The sequence below is a fragment of the Microtus oregoni genome, unplaced genomic scaffold (genome assembly GCF_018167655.1).
Source record: "Microtus oregoni isolate MIOR12 unplaced genomic scaffold, Mior012 000001F_ref0000356, whole genome shotgun sequence".
NCBI lineage: Eukaryota > Metazoa > Chordata > Mammalia > Rodentia > Cricetidae > Microtus > Microtus oregoni.
This window is the reverse complement of record NW_024543060.1, coordinates 7,303,396-7,329,615: the sequence shown is the minus strand read 5'-3', so window position 1 is coordinate 7,329,615 and position 26,220 is coordinate 7,303,396. Positions and strand designations below refer to the sequence as shown.

At 42.2% G+C, this 26,220-nt stretch overlaps 2 protein-coding genes across 5 annotated transcripts in view; one reads left to right on the top strand and one right to left on the bottom strand.

Moving 5' to 3' along the window:
* Kctd9 (potassium channel tetramerization domain containing 9) overlaps positions 1 to 20,016 on the bottom strand; it is a 31,469-nt gene extending 11,453 nt beyond the window's left edge. The window contains exons 1-6 of one of the 2 annotated variants that reach the window (XM_041674259.1): positions 19,866 to 20,016; positions 7,632 to 7,753; positions 5,943 to 5,986; positions 2,828 to 2,924; positions 2,211 to 2,269; positions 1,886 to 2,014 (exon numbers count right to left, since the gene is read on the bottom strand). In XM_041674259.1, coding sequence (XP_041530193.1) covers positions 1,886 to 2,014; positions 2,211 to 2,269; positions 2,828 to 2,924; positions 5,943 to 5,986; positions 7,632 to 7,753; positions 19,866 to 19,913 — 499 coding nt within the window. In that variant the 5' untranslated portion in view covers positions 19,914 to 20,016. The remainder of the gene's footprint in view (positions 1 to 1,885; positions 2,015 to 2,210; positions 2,270 to 2,827; positions 2,925 to 5,942; positions 5,987 to 7,631; positions 7,754 to 19,865) is intronic. The other variant, XM_041674268.1, reaches the window with a different exon arrangement.
* A 442-nt stretch (positions 20,017 to 20,458) lies between these two features.
* The window catches only part of Cdca2 (cell division cycle associated 2), a 47,458-nt gene continuing 41,696 nt past the window's right edge, over positions 20,459 to 26,220 (top strand). Inside the window, exons 1-5 of one of the 3 annotated variants that reach the window (XM_041670883.1) lie at positions 20,459 to 20,497; positions 20,959 to 21,020; positions 21,225 to 21,288; positions 21,379 to 21,552; positions 21,887 to 22,038. In XM_041670883.1, the coding sequence (XP_041526817.1) occupies positions 21,225 to 21,288; positions 21,379 to 21,552; positions 21,887 to 22,038 (390 nt within the window). In that variant the 5' untranslated portion in view covers positions 20,459 to 20,497; positions 20,959 to 21,020. Of the gene's footprint in view, positions 20,498 to 20,686; positions 20,697 to 20,869; positions 21,021 to 21,224; positions 21,289 to 21,378; positions 21,553 to 21,886; positions 22,039 to 26,220 lie in introns of those variants that run through there. The other 2 variants (XM_041670873.1, XM_041670892.1) reach the window with 2 other exon arrangements.

Here is a 26,220-nt window from a genome sequence, read left to right as displayed (position 1 = left end):
TGCTTCTCTGAGAATAGGGGTGTTTATTCTGTGCCATTACATCTTAAAAGTATGCAGTTTTAGTTTTGTTTTTTTTTTTCAGGACCTTACCACTAAGAGATTGCTCTGAGTCTCAGTACGAACTCCAGATTTAAAGTATGCAGTTTTAGTTTCGATTTTTTTTTTCAGGACCTTACCACTAAGAGATTGCTCTGAGTCTCAGTATGGACTCCAGATTTAAGCTTCTGCACAGTGCTGCAAATGATAAGACCATGGGAAGTTGTCAAGTTGGACAATGAATTTCTCATTAGGAGATAGCAATAAGCCTTTGGGGACCCAGGACAGAATGTTACAGCTTCAAAATGAAAGGATCACACAGACATAAGGAGTGAATGTTGGTCTGCTGTTGGTGTTAGTATTTTTGGAGGTTCTGAAAACTTAGGAAGTGTGGCCTTGTTGGAATATAGTCAGTAAGGTATAGCTTGTCAGTAAGGTATAGCTTTAAAAGAGATCTACTTCCCCAGCTTCTCCTTACCCTCTGTTTCCTGTCTGCCATGAGACTTAAAAACCTCTTCTAGCAGATGCTCCTACTGTCATGATGCCCTGCCAATCCACACAGAACTAAGCAACTACAGACTTAACCCAATGAAACTGTGAGGCTCTGTCACTGTTGTGTCCAAATACTAGACAGAAGCAACCTAAGGGGAGGAGATATTCATTTGGGCTCATGTTTTCAAGGATACAATCCATTATGTAAAGAGCACAAGGCAGCTTACAGGATGGAGCAGCTGGGTCCATCTGCAGTGTGACTTGTTTATATTTCAGGAGCAGAAAGGAAAGAGCTAAGTAGTACTTTCAAATACAATTCCCAATGGCCTAAGCTTACCACTAGGATTCCACAGCCTCCTGAATCAGCATCACCACACAGGAGCCAGGGGTTCAAACACAAATCTGTGGGGGAACCTTACATTTAACACACAACAAGCTGTCTCCCATGTTTAGTCATAGGTATGCAGAAATCATATGGCCCACAAACTGCCATGCTCCCCCACAATACTGGCCAAATTTATTCACCTGGGGAGTGCTATGGTTTGGAAGAAGAATGCTCCCCACAGAGTCATAGGTAAAGGCCTGGCCCCTAGGGTACTAGTATCAGACAGGGGTGTAGGCCCATAAAAGGTGGGGCCTAATAGCAGGTCCTTAAGTCACTGGAGCCATACCCTCAAAAGGGATTGTGACCCAAGTATCTCTATTCAGAATCAAGATATGAACGTTGTGTGTTCTACTACGCTAAGCTACCATTTGCTGCCCTCACCACATGCTGGGTCAGTCAAGTCTACCTGACCTCAGCTTTGACCTCCAGAACCACGAGTTAATAAATCGTCTCTTTATAACTTAGATGCCTCCTGTATTTTGTTTTTGTATAACAAAGCCAACTAATGCAAAAACCTGCAAGTTCTCAGATACACAGTCACTACTCTATCTCTAGAAATTTCAATACTGCTAATTTCTATATGCATTACATAAAAATTATTGGGTTTCATCTAGATGATGATGAACCTTCACAAAAAACCCTGTGGTGCAGACAGGATGAGAGAATCTTAATACTCATTTGTCAAAAGAGTCTTAGAGAAACTTTCCTCAAGTTAATTTTCTAATAAATTGCAAACTGAAACATTACTATCATCAAGATCTAAAAGCTTTGTCTTTCCTTTTGACCACACTACTCAGTATACAGAAGTAATACAAACCTATAAAAGTTCCTTGTGGTAGAATTTAAATCTATTTAGAATCCAAATGAAAAAGGTATGGCTAGACATATGATAACCAGACAGAAAGACAGCCTGTCTGTACCAGTACCTACATACCCATACTCACAGCACTCACACACGTGTAAGAAACTTACCCAATAAGTTAATGCCATCGTTTACAATGAGCTGTCCATGACGCAAGTAGTTCAAAATGGGTTCAAAGTACTCGGGACTTCGGTCAATTAAGAAAGCTCCTCTATGATCTTGCTTATTTCCCCAGACACCTGCGATACCATTTTAATGGAAAAAAAAAATCCCCCCATAAAAAAGTCAGAATTTGTGGAAGGAAAAGAAAAAAAAAACTCACATAATATGTCATCAAGTCTTTACTTTTATAAAAATTCTTTTACTCCACTCTATAGTTATGGCGTCAGCTGAGATAAAAAGGGCTAGAAAGGAAGTGAGAATGTGTCTACTCACCTCTGTCCTTGAACATGTGCGCCAGCATACTGTCAGGCTCTTTATTCACTAAAGTGCTCCTAAGAATTCAGGGAAAAAAATTGATTTCTCCATGTGTCTTTATAAACAAACATATTTAAGTCAAGAGTATACTTGAGTTCAGCTGTTCTCTCAAAAAGATGCATGCTATAACCTGGTAGGAGTAATGCTGGGAAACAAAAATGTGCAGTAAGTTGCCAAAATCTCTTCTAATCTGGCAATTCCTTTGATTTAAAGCTGCATTATATCTTTTCATTTAAATACTAGCAAGACATTTTATTACAATATTCTTGACCTTATATTATCTGATGGACTTAAGTTGTTGTTTCTAGAAATACTGCTAATTTTTAATGCAATCAATGTTTATTACATTATCTAAAAAGCAAATTTTAAAGCTGAATTGATGCTTTATGCTTTCTCTGGAATAAAAGGTTAACTTCATTTAAAGTTTTTTTCATAAAAAACATTCTAAAAATAGTTTCATAGCACATAATATTCTTAAAAAGCATTTGAAAATCTTATAAGGAAACAGTACATAGTCACTTTTACTCGGTTGTGCTCTTTAAGACACACAGCATGCGCTCACATACACACCCTACCTTGTTGTTGTAAAGTATCGCCCTCCAACATTTAATGTCAGCCAGTCTGTGTGGGATCCTAATAATCCTCCAGGTGGTTTAGAATCTGTCTGAGGATCTAGAGATGACATGTAAAAAAAATAACAGAATTATTAAGATTGAAGACTCTGGGAAGACAATGAAGTAATTTCTCAAAGCAAAGCCCTATAAGTTAAGACACAGAGTCTACTACACTGCTTGGCTAAGGTAAGAAAAGTTCTTTGGTGATTAAGAATAGTCGCTTAAGACCAAATTTTGTGTTTTGGTTTGTTTTATTGAGACGGGATCTCTATAACCCTGGCCATCCTGGAACTTAGTCTGTAGACCAGGCTGGTCTGGAACTTACAGAGATCCACCTGTCTCTGCCTCCTGAGTGCTGAGATTAAAGGCAGGCACTGCCATGCCCAGCTAAGACCACACTTTTTTGATGCTACACTTAATGTCAGAACAAATACCCAAAATAAGAAAAGTGTGTATCAACAATTTTTACAAAGGCTTTATTGTAAAACTAACATAAATGGACATATTTAAAGTTTATAATTTGATAAGATTTGATGTGGTTCAACATCTGACTTTCAGGTACAGAGCCATAAACTGTCACAGCTTGCAAGATGCTGGAGAAAACTGGTGTCAAAGACTCTGGGAAGATTCTAATAGAGTCTTAAATGTCAGACAGTCAAACACTAGAGAGAATGATATAGGTACTGAAGGCAAGCATTAAGTACCATTGAAGGACATGTCAATGGAACTCAGGAAGAAGAGACAGTATACAACGGATTTACCTACCTTCTGACAATATGGAAATACAACCATTTTTAACAAAAAGAATGCAAGCAGCTGTACAAAAAATGTTAAACTGTTGGCAGACCCTATTGGTACTGAAAATTATTATTATTCTCTGAAAATCTTATGTGGTTGAGTGGGATAAAGCATGAACAGTAATGTGATCCCATCGGTTTCTGCATTCCTGGAAATCAGGGTTACTGATATGGAAGGACATAAAGTCGAAACAGAAGGGGGAAGTGAAACCCTCTAATCCTGGATATACCCTGAAAAATTTAGTCTGAACCCATGAGATTTTATATCATATTTCATGGCATAAACATATCATTTTATAAAATATGATAAATTCAAAGCATAAGCATGTAAATTTTATGTTTAGCCATCAAAAAGCCTTTTAATAACTATAAACCAGACTGCACCTTGAACATGACATCAAGTCATAACTATAATGTTTCAAGTCTATGACAGAAAAGAGAAAGATGAACACCTTACACGCTAGAGCGTAAAGAAACCATAGACTAAACAGGTTAAGTTTAAAGACAAACAGGTTGTCATTGGCAGGCCAGCAATGCATGCAGAGAATAAAAAACCCATCAACTATTCTTAGGCTTAAGAAGTAACAGGAGGGGCCAGTCCTGCAGACCCAAAGCTGCAGGATTTTCAAGGCAGGGCAACAACAGGATATCCAAGAGGAGGCCCAGTGAGGGCCCAGGATCGATGGTATTGCAGAAACCAAAGGCCTAGAACCAGACCAATGACTCTTGCAATTAACACTGGCAAGTAAAGATTATGGACAAAAAGGTTTACAGCATGACTCACTGTAGCTTCCATGATGAGATTTTTTTCCTTTCTTTTCTTTTTTCCTCTTAAATTTTTATTTTTGATGGGGGAATTGCAAGGGCAGAGAGCAGATACAAAGGGATGGGGAAATGAATGGGAGATGCGTAATGTGAAAAACACAAAGAAATAAAAAGAAAGCTTAAAAAAAGAAGCCACAGGAATAAACAAAAATCCTAGTAGGATTTTTTTTGTTACCTTTTTCTTTCTTTTGGCTTTAGGGGATTGAACTCAGGCCTCTATACATGGCAGACACTAGTTCTATTACTGAACTAAACCCCAGTCTAATTATTTATTACTTGATGAATAATGTTTTATTGCTAGTATGCAAGTAACCACTTCCTGTCAGGCCAATGGAGAAAAGATTTGCTCAGAGTTTAAGGTGGAGACAGAAGGAGATACACGTTTATTTTGTGGGTTTTTTTTTGTTGTTGTTGTTTGTTTGTTTTGAGACAAGAGTCTCATCACCATGTAGCCTTGGTTGGTCTTGAGCTTACTACAAAGAACAGACCGGAACTCACAGAAATCCACCTGCTTCTGCCTCCTAAGTGCTAAGATCAAAGGCATGCACCACCATGCCTAGCACACTTACTTTTAATGTGGCTACTATCTGAAACAAAGCCTCATCAAATACAATGACTATGATATTTTTATTTGATTTTTTTATTCATTTTTTTCATTTTATATACCAGCCCCAGTTCCCCCTCCCTCCCCTGACTGTGATTTTTTTTAACGACTTATTTATTTATTATGCATACGGTGTTCTGTATGTATATATGCCTTCAGGGCAGAGGAAGGCACCACGTCTCATTACAGATGGTTATGAGCAACCATGTGGTTGAACTCCAGACCTCTGGAAGATTAGCCAGTGTTCTTAAGCACTGAGCCGTCTCTCCAGTCCTGGCTGTGATATTTTAAAAACACTTAAACACACACCCGTGAGTGACTATAAGGACAAAATAAATAAAGCACTGTTTAAAGAACATTTGCTTACTCATATATTAGGTCTTTTCTTTTGAGATATTCAACTATATATGCTTTCTTCCATATGAAAGGATAGTGGCTGAAGCCAAGTCATGTTTTCACTGTTAGGATTTGATCAGCAGTAAAGGACTGTCAAGAACTATGCAAGGAATACATGGTTACAAGTTAAGTGATATACTAAGAGACGTTCTAGTAATGACTATCAACGATTTTTAAACAGTTCTTTGTAAAATCAAAATTATTTATTATGTCACAAATATACAAATCTAGCAAATCTTAAAGACATGTAAAGGAGGAAATATATACACTAAAATATAATTCAAACTGTTAAGTCTAATTTGACATAAGCACAGTGAAGAATAAAAAGAAGGTGAAGGTCTGAGGTTGGTCATCATAATTTTTCATGTTAAGTCATACAGCTCCTTGTAAAGAACTTACCATCTCGTGTTTTTTATTATGGCAAATAAAGTAGAAATTTAACAGAGTCACTTACCAATAAATGGTTCTCCTTCACATACAAACAACACATCATCATCCCTGGGGAAATCAAAATTTAAAAAGCCATAATCAAAAGCTAGAAAGCATATTAAACAGCTGAGGACTAACGGAACTACTCCTTAAGATCACACAGGAAGCAGGCTTTGTCACCAATCTCCCTACAAGAAAGCTGTTTGTAATGCTCTGTTTAATCCTGACCAGACTGAAATTCAAACACCATCAAAAAAAAAAAAAAAAAGTATTTTTGAAATTGAAAAAAACAGAATTCACTATCATATTTTGTGAATGTGGTCTTGTATAAATTGAAAAATGTACTATTTTATGTTCAAAAGACATGCTAGAGACAAGGCAATTTTTGTTTTATTTTAGTTCTTTACCCCTAAATAAGTCATTGAAGTGCTTTCTCAAAAAAATTAGCAGCTTAGAAATTAAAATAAACTGTCATATTAAATCCTGGGAAGATGAAACCCTAAGCGACTCTAACACCCACTCACTGCACGTCTTCCATCTCTACAATAAAATGTTTTAGGTCACTGACCCTCTTGGGTGACCAGTGTAGTCTCCTCCCAGGCCCACTTTGCACCATCAGTGTAACTCAATGAGCCAGAAAACACTGTGCAAGCCTTGGATACTTCTGACACAGTCATATCCGTCTTACAAGGATCACTTTGTGGCTCAACATAGAAAAAAATTGGGTCTTTCTTGGAATAGACCTTATGATGGAAAATTAGGATGATGTACACCATGCAATGATGTTGGTCAATTATCCATGGAAGATGAGATAAAGAAAAAAACTAAGAAACTCTAATTTATTTAGATTTGCATTTCAATTTGTATTTTCTACTTGCTTAGCCAGTTAATGTTCCCAGATTAGTATGGAAGTTTGTCCTCACAGACAAAGAGCAACTGCTAAACTAAGACCTGGACAAGCCCCTTCACATCTCAGATGCTCGGTCTCCTTGTTTAAAATGAAGAAACTAGAACCAACTGCTTTCAAGAAATCTACTATATTGAAGGGTCAATCTGCCCTGGAATCGAGTGCAGATTCATCTTCACATACAATATCATTTAAAGCATCATGGTCTTCACATGCTTTGCCAACCCATGCTTTGAGTTATCCAACTCAAGCAGAGCCATCCCACTGCTGGTGTCGTCTCTACCTAGAGTGTTCTTCATCATCTCCATGCTAAATGACTTCCCTGCCTGAAAATCATCTCATACTTTGAGGAATGAGGTGAACTTGACACCTATTTTAAGCAATAATTTACCTGAGACACTAGGAAAACACAAAAGCAGTTTTAAAAAAGCAACACTATCGAAGACCTCGTTGTTATCTCTAGTCAGAATTTTGTAGTATTTAGCATCAGTTCCTTCTGATGTTTGTAATTTGTTTATTGTTTAACAATAAACAAGTGCTCGTAAGAGGTTTTTAAATTTTTGAATTGTTATAAAGAAGAAATAGTCAATGTCATATATGACCAATGCGGACTGTCAATATGCTGAAATACTATCTAATCAACAGCCTTTGAGTCCAACAGACTTAAATTTCAAACAGATAACTCCAAACAACCACTTGGCAAGACCCAGCTTTCTTAAGAGCAATGAAACATTTGCATAAGCAAAACAGCATAAGAGCAAGAAGCCAAGGGCACACTGTTGACAGCTTTAAAAAGGTGAAGTTTACCTGATCAAAGCAATATCATCAATCAGTCCACCTTTCCCATTATATACACTGGTGGCTTTTATGCCGAGTTTACTGCTGGCCACTGAAAGCAAATCAGACAAAGTTCCATAGACAGCAACCACCTGTGAACACACCAGATTAATTTGAACAACATATACAATGAATGTCATCACTGACATTATAGACCATCACACTCCATACAGATTAAAACATCAAAAGATCATGTAGGAGATTTTCAGCACTGCCTGATACATAGTTACTTTGTGCCTCCTACTGTAGAAACACAAAACTAGAGAATAAACCCCAAGGAAGAGATGAAGGAAAGACTGTAGGAGTCAGATGGAATGGAGGACACATGGCCCACCAAACCAACTCAGCAGGGCTCATATGGACTCACAGAGACTAAAGTGGTGAGCCTAGGGCCTGCATGGGTCTACACTAGGTCCTCTGCATGTATGTCATAGCTGTTAGCCTAGTGTTTTTGTGAGACTCCTAATAGTGGAAGCAGACGTCTCTGACTCTTTTGCCTGGTCTTGGGACTCTCTTCCTCCTATTGGGTTGCCTTGTCCAGCCTCAATACATAGGCTTTTGCCTTGTCTTATTGTATCTTGTTTTGTCCTGTTTCGTTGTTGTCTCTTGGAAGCCTGCTCTTTTCTGAAAGGAAGTGGAGGGGAAGTAAGTCTGGGGGACAGGGAAGGTGGGAGACAGCTGGAAGGAGGGGAAACTGTGGTGGGAATACATTGTATGAGAGAAGAATGTTTTCAACAACAATAATAAAAACGAAATTGTGGCCAAACAAAACTAATCTAGAATCTTGACATTCAATACAAATTCTGATGATTGTCTGGGGCTTAAATTTAGATTAGCATTTTCTTTTTTATATAATTTATTTATTATTTATACAGTATCCTGCTTGTGTATACATCTACAGGTCAAAAGAGGGCACCAGATCTCATTAAAAATGGTTGTGAGCCTGGCGGTGGTGGTGCACGCCTTTAATCCCAGCACTTGGGAGGCAGAGGCAGGTGGATTTCTGTGAGTTTGAGGCCAGCCTGGTCTACAGGACAGACTCCAAAGGCATGGAGAAACCCTGTCTCGAAAAACAAAAACAAAAACCGGTTGTGAGCCACCATGTGGTTGCTAGGAACTGAACTCGGGAGCTCTAGAAGAGTAGCCAATGCTTTTAACCTCTGAGCCTAGATTAGCATTGCCTGTCAACTTGTTACAAACTCTATACTTGTTGATTTAACTGGTAATGAAAAAAGAACAGTGGTATCTACCTTAGTTTTATGAGGAAATGAGTTAATGCCTATAGTTTATTAAAGTACCTAAGCACCTAAGTCCTTATTATGTTGTTCTATTATTATCATTTTTCCAATTCCTATTATTAGGAATGGCTCATTTTTGAAACAGGAATGGTTTAGTATGTTACTCACTATATCAACTACCATAGAAAAGGTAACAACTTCCCATCTCATTAATTTTTCAAAACCTATGGTTTCATGAAATCCAGTTTTTAGCATCTAGCATTCTGAACACAACACTGCTGGGTGTATAATAGGCAGGTGTGTCCTGCAGCGAATCAGGCAGGGTCTAATAAATAATAATGCAGGCAGCTACATCAGCAGAGGGCTGAGAATTGGTCCACACATGGATTCTGTGCTCTGGTCAGCTCTAACTGGCTTCCTAAAGGCTGAGATAACCCCTGATGGCAGCACTGTCAGCCAGGGTCTCTGAAAGTCAGAAATAAAGAAGACAACTGTAAGGGCAAATACCACCACAGCACACAAAATGGCTGGAAGAGGAAAAGCACCTCCTCCCCAGAGCTACACCCTCATCCTTGACCCTAGAGCACAAGGAATTTTCTAAATCCTTCCTTTTCTCCTCTTCTGCCTCTTGTGCATTCTGCATGGTTTCTTTTGCCTGAAACTTCCTCCTTGCCCTGACATCAACTTTCTCTCTGCAGTTCTTTCATTTCTGTTGGCATACTATAAAATGGATACAAGACAAACACATTGACTTAAGTAAGCTCCTAACTTAAATGTGAGACATTGAGATTTATGTGACTTAGTTTTCAAAACCAATCAAATTATACTGCTGTCCACTTCCATATGATTGAATTAGTTTCTTCTACACCTTGGTTGTTTTCTAATGAACAGAAAGGCCACTAACCATACTCCAGTGCTACACTGATTACATGAGATTTAAATTTTAATTCAATAAGCTTAATTAAAAGTAAAAAAGATTTATTATATTTATACAGATGGTTTTTCTGCATGTACATCTATCTGTGCATTAGATGAGGTCATTCGATCCCATGATTCTATGGTTGTGAGCCACCACAGGTACTGGGAATTGAACTCAGGGCCTCTGAAGGAGCAGCCAATGCTCTTAACCACTAAGCCATCTCTCCAGCCTCACTTAAATAGAAGTTTTAGAAAGGCAGTTCATTAGCTGCACTACTTGTCTGTCCAACACTGAGCTGCCTGCCCACAGGCTCATGCTCCCATATTCAACAGCACACATGTGAACTTTCCACAGCCACAGTTCTACTGGACAGTGCTGTTCTAAGCAGCAGGGTAAAGTAAACAATGCTGAAGCACCTATTTCACCCAGAAAACAGCAACTGTACTAAGTGATGGCTTGGCTTCTGTCATCTATGGTGGTCTGAATGAGAATGATCCCTATAGGCTCAGCTCATAGGCTCGCATGCTTTGTTCCCAGCCAGTGGAACTGTTTGGGAAGGACTGGGAGGTGTGACCTTGTTAGAGAAAGCCCATTCCCAGTGTGCTTCTGTCTCTTGGATGTATCTCAAAATGCAAGCTCTCAGCTACCACTCTAGTGCCATGCCTGCTTGACTGCTATCATGCTCTCTGCCATGCAGGTCATAATCTCTAACCCTCTGAAACAGTAAGCCCCAAATAAATACCTTCTTGTATAGGTTACCTTGGTCATGGTGTCTAATCACAGCAACAGAAAAGTAATCAAGGTATCACGTTCCCCGTTCTCAACTTCCCATGAAGTCAACTTGGAACACATGACACATAACCCCCCCCCCCCAACTGACTGGTAAAGCCTAGTCACGGATGGGGGACTTGATAGGGACTCTTATGTTGGCTGGAAAACTAAGAAATCAAGGTATAAATTGAGTTTAACTTTTTAGTATCAATAAATCAGTTTGAACACAGCAGCAACATAATTTATCATTTCATCAATTATTTTATTCTTTTCTTCTCTTTCTTTCTGTTGATTCGAAATAGGTTCTCATTCTGTAACCCAGAGTGGCTTGAAATTTACTCGGTAGCCCAGGCTGCCGCCAAACCCAGATTAATCTTCCCAGATGCCACAGCAACTACTTTCTAACCTTTCTTCCTGCACTTGACTGTGTTGGCAAATGGCAAAGTGAATGTGACAAAAGTTGCTATTCATTCTGTGAATACCAACAACTGCTCTTGGTACAGCCGATGAGCAGAGCTAAAATAAACAAACAAAATACAGGAAACAGGGCAATGACCTCAGCTACCAGAGAGGCTGGCGGACTGAGCTGGCGGTCAGGGTAGATGGCATAGTAAAACCCTAGATTAAAAAAATAAAAGACGTGTCACCATAATCTTTGAAATGAAGAGAATGAATTCTACAGTTGAAATGGAAGCCTCTACTTGGCTAAATGTTACATTACTTGCTTCAGTAAGCCCCAAATATTTCTTGAATATTAAGTGAAATGTCATTGTTTTCAGGGTTTTGATCTAGGTCACACCTTTTCTCTGTACATCAATTATATCTAAGTATTCCGTTGGAAGATGAAGTATATGATATAACTGCAATTTAAAAGTACTATTTGTAAGAGAGTTGAAAGTGACTATCTCTCAATAGTGGAACTACGACTGATTACTGAGAATTTTTAAACATTGTCTTCCAAATTATTATGAAGAACCTATATTATTTACACAGGGACAGGGAAATTTTAAAATTTATTTTATAGCTTCCATGTTCTTAATACTAGTTTTGGAAATAAAATGTGTAGTTGATAATCTAATAATTGACAACCAAAAGATCATTGATTAGAGAAAATAGAATTAATCTGAAAAATTGAAGAGTTCTATAAACTTGAAATTGTCCCTTAAGTTGGCCAATATACTTTTTACTTGGAGATTTACTCTTAGCATTTGTTTATCAACTTAAAATCATTTGTGCAAACTAGTACCACCAAATGAAACTGGAATTATACTGTAACAGTTGTATTATTTTTATATTTATTTATTTATTTATTATTTATTATGTATACAGTATTCTGGTGCGGGCACCAGACCTCATTACAGATGGTTGTGAGCCACCATGTGGTTGCTGGGAATTGAACTCAGGACCTTTGGAAGAGCAGGCAATGCTCTTAACCTCTGAGCCATCTCTCCAGCCCTAATAGTTGTATTTTAAACATCTATATTTTACATAAACAAACTGGAAACAAAGTTTTTAAAGTATAGCAATGTAAGTCAGACATGGTGAGAGGTGCAAGCCAGACATGGTGGCGCAAACCTTTAATCCCAGTACTTGAGCGGTAAAGGCAGAAATATCTTTGTGGGTTCGAGTCCAGTTGGCGTGTGTGCCTGTGTCAATGTATGTGTGTGATACACAAAGAAAAGGTGTGAAATTGCTGAGAAAGTTTAAACACTGGGTACATATTTTTCTTTCTGACTCTGCTGTAAAAAGGCAACGGAACTCTTTTATTCAAAATATTGGACTCAAATTGCTTGTGGTTTCGGTGTTTTGTTTTTATCTGTTTGGTTTTTGATACAGGGTCTACGTAGCTCTGGCTGTCCTGGAACTCACAGAGATCTGTCTGCCTCTATCTCCCACGTGCTGAAATCAAAAGTGTGTGCCACCATATTCAACATGATTTTTTAAAAACATTTGCATAAAATTTACTAGTTGAATGCTCCTACTCTGAAATGTCCTCAAATCAGGATTTTAGATAGTTACCATTAGAAATGTGGGGCTGGAGAAATGGCTCAGAGGTTTAGATTACTGGCTGGTCTTCCAGAGGTCCTGAGTTCAAGTCCCCTACACAGTGGTTCATAACCATCTATAATGAGATCTGGTGCCATCTTCTGGCATGCAGGCATGCATGGAAGCAGAACATTATATACATAATAAATAAATAAATCTTAAAAAGAAAGACATGCTAATGGGTGCTAAGCTTATTTTAGTATTGATACTGTGCCTAAGCAGCCAGGCCCTTATAAAATGAAAGACTATGTTATCTGCTTTAAGTGTGTGATCCTTCCCTGCATAGACCTGAAGTTTCCCTGTCACTGCACCTGCTTTAAGAAGTTCAGCATCTGTGGGGTGGTGGCAGTGCAGCACTCAGAGGCAGAGGCAGGTGGGTCTCGGTGAGTTCAAGGCCAGCCTGGTCTACAGAGTGAGTTCCAGGACGGTCGGGGCTACACAGAGAAACCCTGTCTCAAAAACAAACAAACAAACAAAAATAAAACAAAGTCAGCACCAAGAATGTTAGCATTTTGTGGAGCAAATAGAGAAGCATGTCTGTTAAAGTTCACCATGACTATATTATACTATTGAGACACACTTCTTTTTGGTTGGAGAAGCCATGATGAGGAAAAGCTATCTGGTAGTTGAGGAACTGACTGCTATAACAGTATGAACACAGCTCGTTTTAATTTGCCTTTAAACACCGTTTTCAAATTGTATCCTATCATAACACACTATTAACATGAAATGGTTAAATTATGCATACTGATTTACCTAACTAAAACACCAATAATAATTTTTGACCTAAAATGGAGAACTCAAGTCACGCTACCTTCAATTCTGGTAGAGTTCAAAAGTGAAGATGATTTTATTCCTATAGCTACTACTCCTGAGGTCACTATTAAAAACTGAAAATTCTAGCTGGGTGGTGGTGGTACATGCCTTGAATCCCAGCCCTTGGGAGGCAGAGGCAAGCTGTGCTCTGAGTTTGAGGCCAGCCTAGTCTACAGAGCAAGTTCCAGAATAGTCAGGGCTACACAGAGAAACCCTGTTTCAAAATGAAAAAAAAAAATTATGACTGTATTAAATGGTGGAAAGGACACAACCAACAGAAATATTTAGATACTACTAGTGGGAATATAAGTACCCATAATGACTTCAAAAACAATCTGCAATTACTTTATAGAACTGAACACTTGGGGGAAGGTGGGGAAATAAGGGAATGGAGGAAGACTTAACTGAAATCAAGAGTTTATGAAACAGCTGTATGGAAAGTTATGATCTTGCAACAGAAGAGTATTATCAGAGCAGATAGTGCACAGGCAACATGACAGACTGGGGAGTGGGGACTCTGGTGAAAGGTTTAGTGAGAAGGGAAGGTAGAGTAGAGAAGAGAGTAGGAGTGTGCTAACTAAAACTTAAGACTATGAAGAGGCTTTATAAAAATCTACTAGTTTGTTAACTAAATAAAAAAAATCACATGTGTGTATATAAACTATATATGGGTGGACAATGCGGCTCTAGAACACATGGGTCACTAAATAAAAATCTCAGTGTCAGATATGGTATACCTACCTACTAATTATCTGGACCTCAGGGAAGCCCCAGAAGTAACCAAAACAACCATAGGCTATTGCCATCACTCCTGGTTATCCACCATAATTAGACAGTAAGACTCTACTGCTGAAGATACCACTCACTTTAGAAACAAGAACATACGAGAAATCAACCTTGACTGACAGAGAAACACTCTCCCTCCTGACTAGCTTACCAAGTACCGAAAGGTGCTATGCTGGATGCTGGAGGAAAAAAGACATCAACAGTCTTAATTCAGTGCTAGACCCTTAATATAGACGTCCCTGGTAGGCTGTGCCCTGCTGTAATAGTGGTGTGACAGTTACAGCTGGGATAGCCCATTATGGGTACTTATATTCCCACTAGTAGTACCTAAACATTCTGATCGGATGTGAGGCCTGCTCCAGAGGAGGGATTTCATGCCTGGTACTATAAACCTGGTCAAAAGCTCACAGGCCTTAGAGAGGAATCTACTGCTGTTATGTTAAAATGCCATGCTGAGCCGGGCAGTGGTAGCGCACGCCTTTAATCCCAGCACTCGGGAGGCAGAGACAGGTGGATCTCTGTGAGTTCGAGGCCAGCCTGGTCTACAAGAGCTAGTTCCAAGACAGGCTCCAGAGCTACAGAGAAACCCTGTCTCGAAAAACAAAAACAAAAAAACAAAACAACAACAACAAAAAAAAGCCATGCTGACAAACTGACATACATATTTATGTTTATATTCATAGATTAATGTTGCTCAACTTTGGTCAGGGAAGCTTCTTTTTGCAGTTGCTAAGAGTTGATAGAGAGACTCAATACTGATCAGAGTGCCAAGTATAAGAGAGAACTTGCACTCCGTTGTGGGTGAATCATTTAAATAACCCCACCCACCAACGTCTCAGGAGGCATCTAGGAAGAGTGGGCAGAGAGAATGTAAGCACTAGCAAATGAGGAGGAGCGCTGAGAAATGCCGACTTCTGGACATGACTGCTGCACACAGAAACTCACAGCAGCTACAAGTACCTACAAGAGACCGGTACCATCATATCAATCCAGTCAAAATGCACATATGAACAGGAGAGAAGGCCATCGAGGTGAGGCCTTGGTAGAGCAGCTATGAGCAGCTGAGGCTGCTGAGGGGGGTGGAGTCACTTTCCTTTAAAGACGTGGCTGGTGGTAGGTTGTCCATACTCAAGCAGATGCTCCCATGCCCACATGCATATGAGCAGCACAATCGGACTCAGGGAGCTGTCTTTTAAAATATATACCTGGAAGGGGGTTGTGAGTGCTGTAGCACAAAAAAATAAAAACCCAGAGACAGAAACTGGGGTTCGACCCAAAAACCAGAAAGGCAAAGCAACTAGAGAAGTCTTACCTCTACCAAGGCTGGGCGACCGCCAACTAAGCAACCTAAGCCTCTCTCATCTCACATTTTATATTCCCTGTAGTGCTGGGATTAAAGATGTGGGCCACCACCACCTGGATTTGTTTCTGCACTGATCTTGTGTAGCCCAGGGTAGCCTTGAACTCACAGCCTCTGTCTCTCAAATTCTGGGACTAAACATTTGTGTCACCATCACCTGACCTTTAGTGGCTTTAGATTTAGACCAGAGGAGACTGGTTTTCAGGCAAGACTTATTTATTAAAATATAAATAATATACCACTACAGAGTGCAGGCATCTGTGGAAACTAGGAGCATTCGATGCCCTCGAGCTAAAGCTGCAGGCAGCTGTGTGCTACCTGATGTGGGTGCTGGGATTCAAACTTCAGTCCTCCACAGGTCTTAAGTACCCTTAGCTCCTCAGCCATCTCTCAAGAGAGGTAGAGGGGGAGGGGAAGGGTGAAGGGAGAGAGGGAGAGTGGTTCTCAAGTAATAGCCCCAAAGCTGTAATGTAAGAATCACTGAGAACTGTGACAAACTATATATCCCAGCCTCTGAGGCCTGTTGGGGTTGGAGGACAGCACCGTTTTTAAGTTTTCCCAGTGGTTCTGTTGACAGGACAGTGGGTAAACTGTGGGAGTATTTTTATATATGAGCTTCACGAAAGCATTGAAAATGCAGACATTGTCACTAATTGATAAAAGTGTTAAAGGAAAAGGTTCGGAAAGGCTAAGAAAGCAGCAAAGAGAAACAAAATTAGTGGCTTGCAGTATTTTCCTTTCATTCTGATGCACACCAATATTTTATATTATAATCTTCTGCATACATCAAATATATTAAGAAACAAACAGGCTGAGAGAACGACAAGTTCTTGCTGAGGTTAAGAGTCTGATTTTACCTCTAACAATGGAAAGAGTTCCAGTCTGGATACATGATACCAACAACACATTTCTGACCTAATATCAGATGGAAGGGAAGCTCTTTCCTGACTAAGAACGCAAGCATCAGTACAGAATCCAGGCATTTCCTTGCCTGCTGTAGCTGCAGCATTTGGCACGGACGGTCACACTCAAACAGTAAGTGTGTAGCTGAATGAACGCACGCTGTATACAGAAAGCCTAGGATTCGCTCAATGTGTTATTGATGGCACTAACACGGGGTTACTCAGAACCACATGTTTTATTGAGATGTCTGAAACCTCAATTCATTTCAGGGAATAGTATGAGATCAAAGGGAACGGGAAGCACACGGAGCAAAGATGGAAGGTGTAGGCCTAACTGACCTTCCTGGAGCCAACAACAGCCCCCTCGTCCCCACGATTCAAACAAGGTAGCGTTCTGGGAGGACAATCTTCAAAGCCCATCAGCGGAACAGTTTGGGCTCGTGCTCAGTCAGCTGTGTATTCATTTAATCGTAAACTGTATGCTGCTGTCAGAAATGTTTTTCTAAACGAGATGAGGATTTTTATTTACTCAGAAGACAAATTGGCCAACAGGAATCTTTTAAGTATGTATCACTAAATTTAGTGAGATTCTGCTAAATATAAGACTGTCTTTAAACAATAAAGGTTTTTATTCTTTTTCTTGTGTGTGTGTGTGTGTGCGCGCGCGCACACGTGTTGAGGCCCATGGTTGATCTGAGGAGTCTTCTTCCCCTGCTTGTCACCTATCCATTGAGGCAAGCTCTCTCAACTGATCCTGGAGTTTGCCACCAAGGTCAGCCTAGCTGGCCAGCTTCCTCCTGGGATCCCTCATCTTTGCCTTCAGGGGCTGGAATTACTGGTGGACTCACACAAGTTGCTTGTGCAACGCTTTAACCACTGAGCCACCTCCCCAACCCTTAAAAACCCTTAAGGCAAAGGGGAAAAAAACCCAAGGCCATTAGCCAGCGTGTACAGGAAAAGACTCTTAGGTCTTAGTAATTAGGATGACCTCCTCATACCACTGGCTAATCGGTCAAAGAACAATATACCCTAAGGAAGAAGTTGATTATTAATGCCAGTTATTAAGTAAAACTTCAAATAATTTTCTTAAAACATGGCACTCTTTGGCTTTTGAGAGCCTTTTATATTATTATGAATACTGGCTTCAATCTGCAGTTTCTTTGCGGTAATGTTTTAAAGTCACTTGGCATAGCTGATGGCTAATTCAGTTCAGACTGAATGATGTAAATCTCCACTGTACTTGTAGGCTTCTATACATCCTGTGTCAAAGAGAACCAACTGGTGCTGGCTATCAACCTATTTACATGTGTAGGCCTCTGTTCTGGAAGAAAACAAGACCAATTTGACAAGTTCAGTGATTGGAGGCCCCCAGGCTTCTCCAGATTAGAAAAGGCCAAGTTTTAAAATTATTTTGTTTTTAAATGAAAACATAAATAATATATAAATATAAAACATAAATAAATAATATATATTCTCCCCTAAATCCCAGTGGGTCATCTTCCACCACCCTCCACGGCATTACATTTCACGTGGGATAAACCAGCTCCCAGCTTTCATCAACATTACAAGCACTTTCAGCTACACAAATGAGAATGCATGTTGATATCCTGATGTGTGCTGATGAGTGTGTGCCTGTCTACCTCACGGACCATAGCCACAAAGCAAGCAGCAAGAGGAAAACCCATTTGGGAAAAAAAAAAAAAAAAAAAAAAAAAGATTATTCTCTTTCCTAAGGGATTAAAAATAGCCACCAGGTAAGTCAGGAGACAATCTAAATGATATATTCCACTTTATAGACAGGACAGCAAACTATTTCATGAGCATCCATGTCATGTTTACGACGACCCTGACTAAATATAGTTGCTATATGTATGCTACATATCCGCCCATATACATATGCAGGCAGTATTGTGATCTTGTTAAATAAGAGTCATTTTAATATTTTTCCATCAGCCGAAAGGAAAGGAAGCAGCTTTAGAACATATATTCTTTAATTTAGTAGAAAGGACTAGGGCATAGTTTCTCTTATATATGAAAAGCTAGTATTCTCCAGTTCAGACTTTATCATCTTTGTAAAGCCTATGCATGCACAATTATTTCATACATGCTTTCCCCAATCTTCTGAGATGAAAAGATTTTTTTAAAGTAAATACGACTTAAATTGGAAACCCAAAGCTTAAAACTTTTTCGAAGTTTAAAAAAAATTAAATAAAACACCAAGAGCCACTCCCTCAATTTGTGGACAATGAAAGTCAGTGGACTCGGAAGAGAGGTAGGGTAGAGTCGAGGATTTAGAAGGCCCTCCAAACGCTTCCACTGCTTGGAGTCGAGCACAGACCAGCACTGGCCAAAGTGCACACACTACAGCTCTGAACACTGGGTAATACTAACTCTCTCAGTAACCACGCAGACTTCAGTTTATGAAAGCCAGCCAGCTACAGAGCTGGTTAAGGAAAAGTTAAGGATCAGAACTGACAGCGCCTTTGCAGCACATACTTCGGAAGCCCCGGCAGAGCCCATGCCATTACTATTTTTGTATGCATAGCCAATCTGGAGGAAACAAAGTTGCAGAGCACAAACCTCACTGTGGTTCAGATTTCCAGAGTCTGTTTATTCAAAACTGCAGAGGAGTTCAAAAGCACCCTCCTCTCGCTTAATGCTTCTGAATAGTTTTGCTATGTATACGTGCAGGAATTAAGAGTACTCTGGTCATTAATAGAGTGGGGGGGGGGGGACCAATGTACCTTCAACTGAAACTTTAAAAGGCTTCTTTACTTCTGAGACTTTAAACAGGCTGACTTATGAATCGGGCAGTCATTTAACCACACATGACTAGCCCGCCAGAAACAGCCAACATTTTCCAAAGAATAACTTTCAAGGGTGGGGCAAGAGGCTGCTGCAACATCGGAAAAATATTTAGCACCACGCCCTCCACGGAGGCCTAAACGCAGCTAAGGCTACTGTCAAATCAAGTCATTCTGGTCTGCTGTCACCGTCCTTGAAGTGACCAAAACAAGGCGACACAATAAAACGTGCCCAAAAGTTTTGCCCGGTGGCAGGGCACGGGGGCCTGGGCACCATAAAAGAGGAGGGAAGCATTCCAGACCAGTCCCCATCCTGAGGGTGTCAATCAACTGTCCCCCGGAGTTTGCATCCCCCGACCTGGCCAGGTCACCCGCCACGGTGATCTCTGCCTCCTCCCGGGATTGAGCATTACTCAGCACCGGTAAGGGCAGGACGGTGCCGCAGGAAGGTGGACTGGGACCTCGGCCCGCCGCTCAGGTGACAGCGGCGCCTCGGAGCTCCGGTGGCCGGGCTGCCGGGAACTGAAGGGGTCCCCGGGTCGCGCCCCCCGTCACCGCTTACCTTGCCGTTCCTTGGGGTGCCATTTAAGAACAGCGTGACCCGCCGCATCGCGCCGCCCGCGCCGGGTCCCGAGGGAGCCGCCACCCTCGCCCCCGGCCCGCCACCCGCAGCGCTCCGCGCCCGCGAGACCCCTCCCGCCTCCCACCCGGACTCTCCGCCCTTCGCCACCTTCCTGGTCGGCCCCACACTCCTCACGCACGCACTCTCAGTCCCACACCCTGGGGTTGGCCGATCCTTCTTCCCACCCCGCCCCTAGGCTCCTTAGCCTGCTAGCGGCCCTTCCCCCAACCGCGCCAAGACGGACGCTGAGCAAGGCCAATCAACGCGCGGAGCCGGCCAGCAATCAGCCAATCAGCGTTCCGAGGAGGGGTGGGCTCAGACTAACGCCAGGCGGCGGAGGGAGGAAAGAGAGGCTGAAGCCTGGTTGACGGAAAGGAGGATCAGCGAATCAGAGCAGAACCTGCTGGCCAAAGGGTGGCTCTAAGCGTTACTGAGCAGGCGCACACTGGAGTGTAAGGAGCGCTCATTTGCATAAAGAGACGGAGTCTAAGGAAGAGGCGGGACGCTGAAGTCCTATACACCAGTCAGCGCCTTGCTCTGCTTTAACCCCGCCTACTAACCCACCCACCAAGGTAACGGCTGGGGTCGGGATTGGCTAATGAGGTAAACTAGCCATCCTGCGGCTATGGCACGATTGGTCGAATGATTCATTTTCGAAGTTTGCAGCAGCCAATCCAAAGGTTAGGGACAGGTTTCGAATAACTGACGTGTCGCTCCGCGGAACTCCTAGGTAGAATCCCCGGGACACCGTATGGCCGCAGGTGTGTCTTGGTAAGGGACCGGTCAGGGCTGGCCGTGGTTCTCCCGAGAGACACGAAGGTCGCCCTGCGGCGTCCAGGAGCGCGGCGGTGAGAGCCGGAGGGAGCGGGACGCGCTCGCACGCGGGTCCGGGGCCGGAGAGATCCCTCCGCGGGGGGCGTGGCCGCAGTTTGAATTTGCGGGCGGGTAGTGAAGCTTCGCCTGGACGTCGTGAGTCCGGGTGTGTGGCCGCCTGCAGGAGGCCAACCCGGCTCCCTTCCCTGTCCTTCTGTAGCGGAGCCTGTGCGACGCTCGTTGTTGTCGTCTGAGGGGACGCGCGGACCTCGGGCGGGAGAGGTAGGTCTGTTGTCCGGTCGGGCTGGTCAGTAATGGTCTGCCTCGTTTTACTGAGTATCATTCTCTTTATCCAGAACGCCCCGAATTCTTTCCCCACATGTTCCCCTAGGGCAGATTCCGTTAGAATTCCGTCGCATTCTTCTTGACTTGTGGGATTATTTTTCATTTTTTGTTCTTGTTTGTCTTTCGCTCCCTCATCTCCAGATGGATACGAGTTCACACGACAAGCAGCTCTCTGAACTCAAAGAGTGTGTCGTGAATAATTCCGGTATGTCGGTGACCTGCTGCCCTCCTTCGATGGAAGGTCTGGGTGTTGGCCTTGGTTTGCTTAGCCCTGCAACGTGTTGTCCGTTTTCAGAAAATGCCTCTTTTATCCTGGGAACCGGGAAGCTTGTGACCCCTCAGAAGCGTGTAGAAGACGCGGCTCCTAATCTTTGCACCCCCGCTACCGTTAAGTCACCTTTGGACTTCTCCACCGTCACCGTAGAGCAGTTGGGAATCACCCCTGAAAGCTTTGTCAAGACCCCTTCAGGTAAGACAAGTTCTGGTATTGCTTTTTTTTAAAAAAAAAAAAAATAGCTAGAGTAGGCCCCTTTGCCCATGTCTGTACTGACTGACTTTCCTGCTGTCTCTATTTATACTGACCCTGCAGACTGGCTTGTTTGGGGAGACTTCTGTGCCCATCACAGCTCACCCCTATACAGCAGGGACCAAAGGGATCTTAGGGCTCCCGACATGAGCTACTTTGCCAGTAATTCTGTAGTTTCCCGGAGCATGTATTTGCTATTTTCCACTCCTAGTGGTCGATCACCAGCATAGGACACAGTTACTGATCATCGTGTTTCGTTCGGGGCGTTTCATTGCAGGAAAGTCATCTTCCCTTCAGAAAGCCAGGCGACGCTCTGCAGTCGGTGTCCGGGGCTCTCCAGAAACAAATTGCCTGATTCGTTTCATTGCTCAGCAGCGGAGCCTAAAGAATGCGACAAGATCCCCATTGGCACACAATTCCCCCTTTCAGGTACATCTCCCCCGCGCTCAGGAATTTTGTGAAGGGCATGTTTCACTCTATTCCCAGGCTCTGCTTTGCTCTTCTCTATTTGGGTCTGGGGGGTAGTTGGGGAGGGGGCTGCCTCCTGTGTCTTGCAGGCACTGTGAGGTAACATACATTGCTGATACCCAGCATGGCTCGGGTAAGATTTAGGGATCTTTGATTCGGGGGTGGGGGCTTTTTGTTTTGTAAAATTTTCATAGACTGAGGAAAGCTCTCCTCCTCCAGTGTTTTTCTTTCTTTAACGTCTCTGGATTTCTAGTGTTCATAACTGTTGGTTGGGCAGAGATGGAGAAAAAGGAATAAATGGCTTATCTTCTGGTGTTTTTAGCATAATGTGTTCTTCAGATTTTATCAAATTAATGCATGCCCTAAACAGTCAAATAGTTGAAGGCTTGTTATGAAAGACATAGGCCCCCACTTGGCCCTCTGCGAGGGGCGACCAGTGTGATGCTAGCCTTCTTACTCTGGAGTAATTCACTTCTGTTATTTCTACTTTGTTCTTCTGCTTTGCAGCATGGTCTATGCACAAGACAATTTCTTGCTCATGTAATAAAACAGAACCTTGGGGTTTTCCTCAGTTCCTTTTGGAAGATCCATAAACTCAGTTTTTCTTATTTTACTAAATGTTATTTGCCTTCCCCCTAATATGTTGATATTTATACTTATGAAGCAAAACTAGCGATGAGTGGGACTATGGGCCTATTAGCATGGGCCATGGTGATGACATCACATTATCATCGTATTAGTACTTGCTGAGTATTCACAGAAATCATACTAGTTTCATTAAATATCTTTGAAGCATTAATCATGATAAGCTTCACTACGTACCATTCCTCAAATATTATATGCAATGAAGTGGAAGTCTGCATCAAGCACTTCAAAAGTTTCTAGAAATGTCTATGATTGAGTTGTGTGGGCTCACCTGGCTCTGTGTGTGTGTGTGTGTGTGCGTGTGTGTTTTCATATAACATTATTTTTACTTGATGGATGAACTGATAGAAAAATTGTGGTTTGTCAGGCTTGTAAATGTCATAATAGACAGTGACTCTACCACGGAAACTGAAATCCATTTTACCTGTAAGAAGGGTTGCATTCTTAAAAGGAAATGAAGGCTTTAGAAAGCATGTACCCATGACTGCACTTGACAACTTCCTGACTGATAAGTGGGTATAACAGAAAATACTTTGATGTTGCCTTTTTAAAATAGATCACTTTTTGGAAAGTGAATAACAAAACGAGTATTTTCCGAATGATCACTGCATAATGTTAAAACCTCTTGTAGGTAAGGGGTGCCCCACACTGCAAGACAGGCTAATAATACTCGGTGTGTGTATGTGGGTCTCAGTGTATTTGTATGGCCCAGAGGACATCAGATTTTGTCCTCTTCTGCCCTCCACCTTATTTTTTGAGTTAGTCCCTTTACTGAGCCTGAAGCTTTCCAATTTGGCTACGCAGGCTAGTGAGCAGGTCTCTGGAATATGCCTATCAGTGTAACACCGCCCTCTCGCCCCCCCCCCCTGACATTGGGGTTACAGACCTGCGCCATCATACCTAGCTTTACATGGGTTTGGATGATCTGAACTCAGGTCCTCATGCTTGTATGGCAAGCTCTTTGCTCACTGAACCTGCTTCCCAGCTCCTGGATCTATTTAAAGATTTTATTTGAAAAATAAAATGAATATATGAGCATCATATGTGTTCAGTACCGGCAAAGGTCAGAAAAGGGCATCAGGTCACCTGGACTGGACTTCCAGGGTTGTGAACTCAGCCATGTGAGTGCTAGGATCTGAACCGAAGTCCTCTATAAGGGCAGCCAGTGCTTAGCCATCTCCAGCCCCATCCCCAAATTTCTTAATAAATAGTCTGTTGTGTTCACTTGCCAGTGTGGACAGTGAAGAATTAGCCCTCTTTCTTTATATGCTGCCCATTCTCTCCAGCTTCCCTGTAGCTCTTGGTTATGTCAGCCTTCACATGATTGCATTATTATGGTCCTGTGTGTTAGTGTGAGCTGGGTTCTCTTTTGCAGTTAGCTTACCCTCCTTTCCTCAGGGTCACCAGGTCACTGTGTTCTTGTTCTATGTATTAGCTACTTTTCATTGCAGTGATAAAATACCATGAACAAAGCTGCTTAGTAGGGGAAGCGTGGCAGCTGAGAAATCATAACTTTTTTCTTGGTTTATTTTTCAAGACAGGGTCTATCTGTTTCCCTGACTGTCCCTGAAACTCGCTCTGTAGACCAGACTGGACTCATACTCACAGAGATCCACCTGCCTCTGCTTCCTGAGTGCTGGGATTAAAGGCATGCACCACCACTGCTCAGTGAAAAGAAGTAAACTTGAACCCAGGCAAGGCTGTAAGCTCTCAAGAAAGCTGCTTCCTCTCATGTACTTCTTCCTGCCAGACTATGTATCTGAAAGGTTACTTCCCAAACAGTGACCCCTGACTGGGGACCAAGTTCAAACGCCCTGCCTATGGGGGGGAACATTTCTTACTTAAAGCACCACATTCCTTTTCTGTCCCACCTCTGGCAAACTACTTCTACCTGTTCTATTTGACTCACGCTATTTCCCTCCTTGCCATCCTTTCCTTTGGTGGGACACCAAGACATCTCAACATGCTTCAGGCTTGTTTGGAGCTCAATCTTACTGCCTCAGATTCCCAGTTGCTGTGATTACAGGCACATGCTACTGTGCCCCTGCTCCCTGCCATCCTCTTGCTGTTCCCAGCCACTTTTAACTTCACAGACTTTCAGTGGCTTTGGCTGTGTTTAATACATTGAGACACTTCCTCATTTGGGTTAGAGGACTGCACACCTGCCCAGTTTTCTTCCTATGACACTGGGGTTATTTCTGTTAGATTTGCAGTTTTTCCCTCACAAATGCTGGTGTGCCTAGATCTCTGTGTTTGTTTGCTCTGAGCATCATCTATGTGCTGGTGACTCTGAAATGTCCTCAGCTGAGAACCTTAAAGCTCCAGACCTAGATACCAGCTGCCTGTGACGTCACTGAGTGTTGAGTGAAGTGTTCCAAGCATGCCCCAGCCTAATTAGTTACTTGTCCCATTGCTGTCACAAAACAAATGAGAGAAGCTGCTTAAGAAATAAGTTTATTCTGGTTCACAGTTGTAGAGTACAATTCTACATGGTGGGAATGGCATGGTGGAGGGAGTTTGAGATCACATTGTATCCACAATCAGGAAATAGTGACAAACACACTGCCTCCATGTTCAATGCAGCGGGACTTTTATTTCTTCTCCCACTCCCCCTCTCTTCCTTTAGTCTGGGGCCCCTGCACATGAGATGGTATAAACCACATTCAAATCAGGCCTTCCTCCACTCTGGAAATGCCCTCACCTACCCGCAGAGGTTTGTCTCCTCTGTGATTCTAATCCTGGCAAGTTGACTATCAGGAGTAGCCATCATACTAGCTAAAGCTGAACAGTAGATTTGTATTTCTCAGCACCTTATCCAGGCCACTTGGGCCAAATACCTCTTAGTCATCCTTGATCTTTTCCGCCTTATGTGCCCATCAAAGTCCTTTAGGCTGCATTTCAGAGGCCTATCTGAGATTTCCTCATATCCTTCCTGCCCAGGTCTTCGACTGGTCTCCTCCTTTCCTTTTCCCCAGTCCACCCACTATTGCACAGATCAAAGAGGTATTTTAGAATGAATCACTTATCACCGCTGCTTTAAGCTTCCCATGTTTCCTATTTGAGACCAATGTACTTTTTTGAAGTCTCTTTGTTCCACTGGCCTGAGCTCTGTCCACTTGTGGCCTCATCCCTCCTTTCCTCCAGTTACTGGGCACACAGGCTTGCTTTCTTCTGATTGCTCCCGAGGGCTTCTACTCTTGTTTTTTCTGTACGCCTTGTTCCCTTCTCATTGTGGTTTCAATCCAAGTGCCACTTCAGATCTTTCTTTCCTCAGTAGCCAAAGCAGCATATTTCTTGGCTCAGCCACATTGGTGCTTTCTCTGTAGCATCTTAGTATGTTCTTAAACCTTGCTCTGGGATATCACTCCACTTCCACCTGGACCCATCTCCACCTACACACCCTACCCCAAGAACTTGAGCACCTGGAATAATTTCTGTACTTGACTTACTGACACCAATACAACTCATGAGACAACAGCATGACAAAAGTTTTCATAC